The sequence below is a fragment of the Triticum dicoccoides genome, chromosome 1A, assembly GCF_002162155.2.
Source record: "Triticum dicoccoides isolate Atlit2015 ecotype Zavitan chromosome 1A, WEW_v2.0, whole genome shotgun sequence".
Taxonomy (NCBI): domain Eukaryota; kingdom Viridiplantae; phylum Streptophyta; class Magnoliopsida; order Poales; family Poaceae; genus Triticum; species Triticum dicoccoides.
In genome coordinates, this window is record NC_041380.1 from 588,057,139 (window position 1) to 588,060,525 (window position 3,387).

The 3,387-nt window shown below is 46.1% G+C and overlaps 1 protein-coding gene across 1 annotated transcript; it reads right to left on the minus strand.

Annotated features, from left to right (window-relative positions):
- Positions 1–397: 397 nt before the first annotated feature.
- Positions 398–2,969, minus strand: LOC119293077 (GTP-binding nuclear protein Ran-2). The gene is made up of 8 exons (XM_037571669.1): positions 2,825–2,969; positions 2,666–2,735; positions 1,726–1,782; positions 1,529–1,646; positions 1,263–1,352; positions 993–1,172; positions 830–907; positions 398–732 (listed from the first exon to the last, which is right to left on the minus strand). The coding sequence occupies exons 1-8, from the start codon at positions 2,825–2,827 to the stop codon at positions 663–665; spliced, it is 666 nt and encodes a 221-aa protein (XP_037427566.1). The 5' UTR covers positions 2,828–2,969; the 3' UTR covers positions 398–662.
- Positions 2,970–3,387: the final 418 nt, after the last annotated feature.

Here is a 3,387-nt window from a genome sequence, read left to right on the forward strand (position 1 = left end):
TGTCTTGGATTTGTCTAGATATAGATGTATCTAAACAAATCTAAGACAAGTAAGGGAGTAGATGTCAGCCGTAAGAGCAATTCAAGCTTCAGCAGAACTGCTAGCCAAATGGCAGGGGCATTGGTAAGGTACTTCCTTCTTTTGGGCTTCAATTTACCCAGTCAATAAATTGAATTGTCTTAATGATTTAAATATTAACAAGTTCAACATCATCGGAAATGCTGATTAGACCGAGCTCTTCAACAGAGGGCTGTGCTACCGCAAATTGTGTTTATCTGAGATAAACAAAATCACCAGCTCTAAAAAAAAAGTGTAGCGAGTGCCTCCCTGGCCATTGACATAGTCCGGCAGCGAACCTATAATAACAAAACCAAGCGCATAGCAAGCACACAGATGCTCAAGATAAATATATGATCCACACATTGAGCCAACAGGCATAATAATACTGATGAACCATCAAGGTGGCCAACAACAAATCCATGGCAAGCAACATGATGTAGATCAATGTCACACAAACAGTTTGCAGCCCACCAGACAAGGCAAGGCAGACAGGAAAAACATCCGGCTTGACTACTCCAAATCAAGCCTTCAACCTAAAACCGACTCGCATAGTCTCTGGCTCTCAAAGTATTGATTGATAAGACAGACTCATGATCCTCTCTCTACTCGATCAGATCGTCATCGTCATCAGGCAGTGGCTGTGCCGCTGCAGCCGCAAGCTCAGCCTCGTGCCTACAGAAGTCGCAAAAAAGCAAATGAGCAATCCACTACTTCATTCATTTGAACATACAAACTGAACATGAACAATCCCAGTGAACAAGTCACTTACTGTTGCTGCATGGCCAAGTCGAAGGTCACTTCTGGAGGCTTAAGGGCCACTGCTTCGACGAAGTGGATGTTGGGATCACTGACATCAGCAAAAAAGCCTTAGTACAAGAACAATGATGCAATATTACAGGCAAAGGAAAGCAATGGGGATGAAAGAAAATTACCCAGCCAGCTTCCTAGCAAGGTAAAGGAAGGGCTTCTCAAAGTTGTAGTTGCTCTTGGCAGAGATTTCATAGTACTGGAGGTTCTTCTTCCTGTGGAATGTCACCTGCTTGGCCTTAACCTGCCTGTTCTTCACATCAACCTTGTTGCCACACAGCACAATGGGGATGTTCTCACAAACCCTGCAACAGGTTAATATACAGACATCAGAACTCTAATGATAGCACAATATCACATTCGGTGAAGTAGAGATGATTGCTTCAGAAGCAAACCTGCACAAGTCCCTGTGCCACGTAGGAACATTCTTGTAGGTCAGCCTTGAAGTGACATCAAACATGATAATCGCACACTGACCATGGATACTGCACAAATAATTAAGAAAGAAATATCAGTCAAACAAATAGAAACAATAAGGTAAGCATTATACTGATAAATCTAAGGAAATAAATACACCCTAACAAATACATCTACTATTTAGACAGCTACACAACAGTCATGTGCAGAAAAAAATAGCTAAAATCCACCACAAAACACTTACTAGTATCCATCCCTAAGGCCACCAAACTTCTCTTGCCCAGCAGTGTCCCAGCAGTAGAAACGGATCTTTCCACAGTTAGTGGTGAAATCCAACGGGTGAACTTCAACACCAATGGTGGCTGCAAAAGGGAAAAAATGATGAATTTCTTAGACATGATGCATGCCAAGCGGCATAGGTGCAGAAGAGAATACACATACGTTCGTATTTCTTCTCAAACTCTCCAGTGAGATGCCTCTTCACAAATGTGGTTTTGCCTGCAAACAGATAACAGCATCAGAACCTCTGCTGTCAATGGTTGGAGAAGGATAACCAGGCAAAGCAGGATGCTAATGAAGAAAGGGCTGAGCAGTAAAAAAAATACTGACAATTGCAATTGAGCAATGCTATGGTAGGTTCATGTTTTGATTAGCATACATGATGCATGAGATACCAATCTAGCAGATGGCACTAAAGTGATTCAGAACTGAGACAAAACTATCTAGATATCAAGGGAATTTTCATTTGTAAGCACAACTATTACTTCAAATTAGGTCTTCCATTGCACCTAAACACAATTCTAATAGGCAGACCTTTTACACTGGTGCATGAAAAATGGAACATTTCATAAACAGTAATGTTACTCCATCTTTGCCTTTCAGTAATGTCCGATCTAATAATAATTCAAAGAACACACACTCCCCTGTTCAAATAATCCTTTTAATACATAGAATCTGCTGATAATTTTTCACTCTATATTCAGTTGCTATAAACTATTGGAGCAACTGCGTATAAGAAGAGGTTCAATCTGACAGACATAGTCTATTGGTAAAATATATGATGCAAAAGCATCGAGACCTCCATGATCTAAATCCCTTTCGCAATTACTAACTCTGTTTTCCCTGCTTTCCAAAACGGAAAGCATCGAAAACTGATTCCCTACGGCAGGACCAACCACGAAACCCTTTCGTGGCACGGATTAGGGTCGCCCCCGCAATCCCCAACACCTAATAGGGCGTCAGATTCCATCCGGAGGCCAGGCAAACTGGTAACTGAGCCAGATCTCGCCGCAACGACGGCAACAAGCAGGCGCATCGGACAGATCACGGCCTAATCTACCACAACCACAACGAACGAGAGTAAGGGGAGAAGGAGGCTCACCAGTCCCGCCATCGCCGACGATGACGAGCTTGAAGCTGGGGTAATCGACGGTGTTCTGGTTCGGCAGCGCCTGCGACAAAGCCAAATCGAAACAGATCAGGCCCGGATCCAACGCCAGACGCAGCGGAATCAATCGGAAACCGTGAGCGCCGGACTCACCATGGTGGACGCGGGCGGCGACGGCGGCGGTGGGGGAGGGAGGCAGCAAAACCCTAGGTGGAGGAGGAGTATTTCGAATCGGAGTTGGGGGAGGCGGAGGATGGGGGGTTTTATATAGGGTTTTTTTGGGGGGGAATGGAATTTTATTTTTTGTGTGCGGGGCGCGTGTGGGGGGGTTTGGTTAGCTTTGGATGGACGCAGGAATGGTGGCCGCAGGATCGGCGGTGGGCGGCGGATCGCAGCGGGGGCGGGGGTCGATTAGCTTTCGTCCCACGCGAGGTTCCCGGCCGTCCGATCCGGGTGCTGCCGTTGGGTCGGGGAGCGGGGCGGCGCGTCCTGGGCTGCCTTCTTTTCTGTGCTCCACAATTCCAGAAAGAACGGTCGGTCCACGTATCGTGAACCGGGCGGCTGAATTCGTCCCCCCACTTTCACACACACACTTGGGCCAGAGGGAGTGGTACTGGTGAGGTTTTCTTTTCTTTTCAATACTGATGGGCGTCGACCCGTTGGCTGGGCAGTTGAGATTGCTGTCAGCCTATTCAAGTTCGAGTCTCGACTCGAAC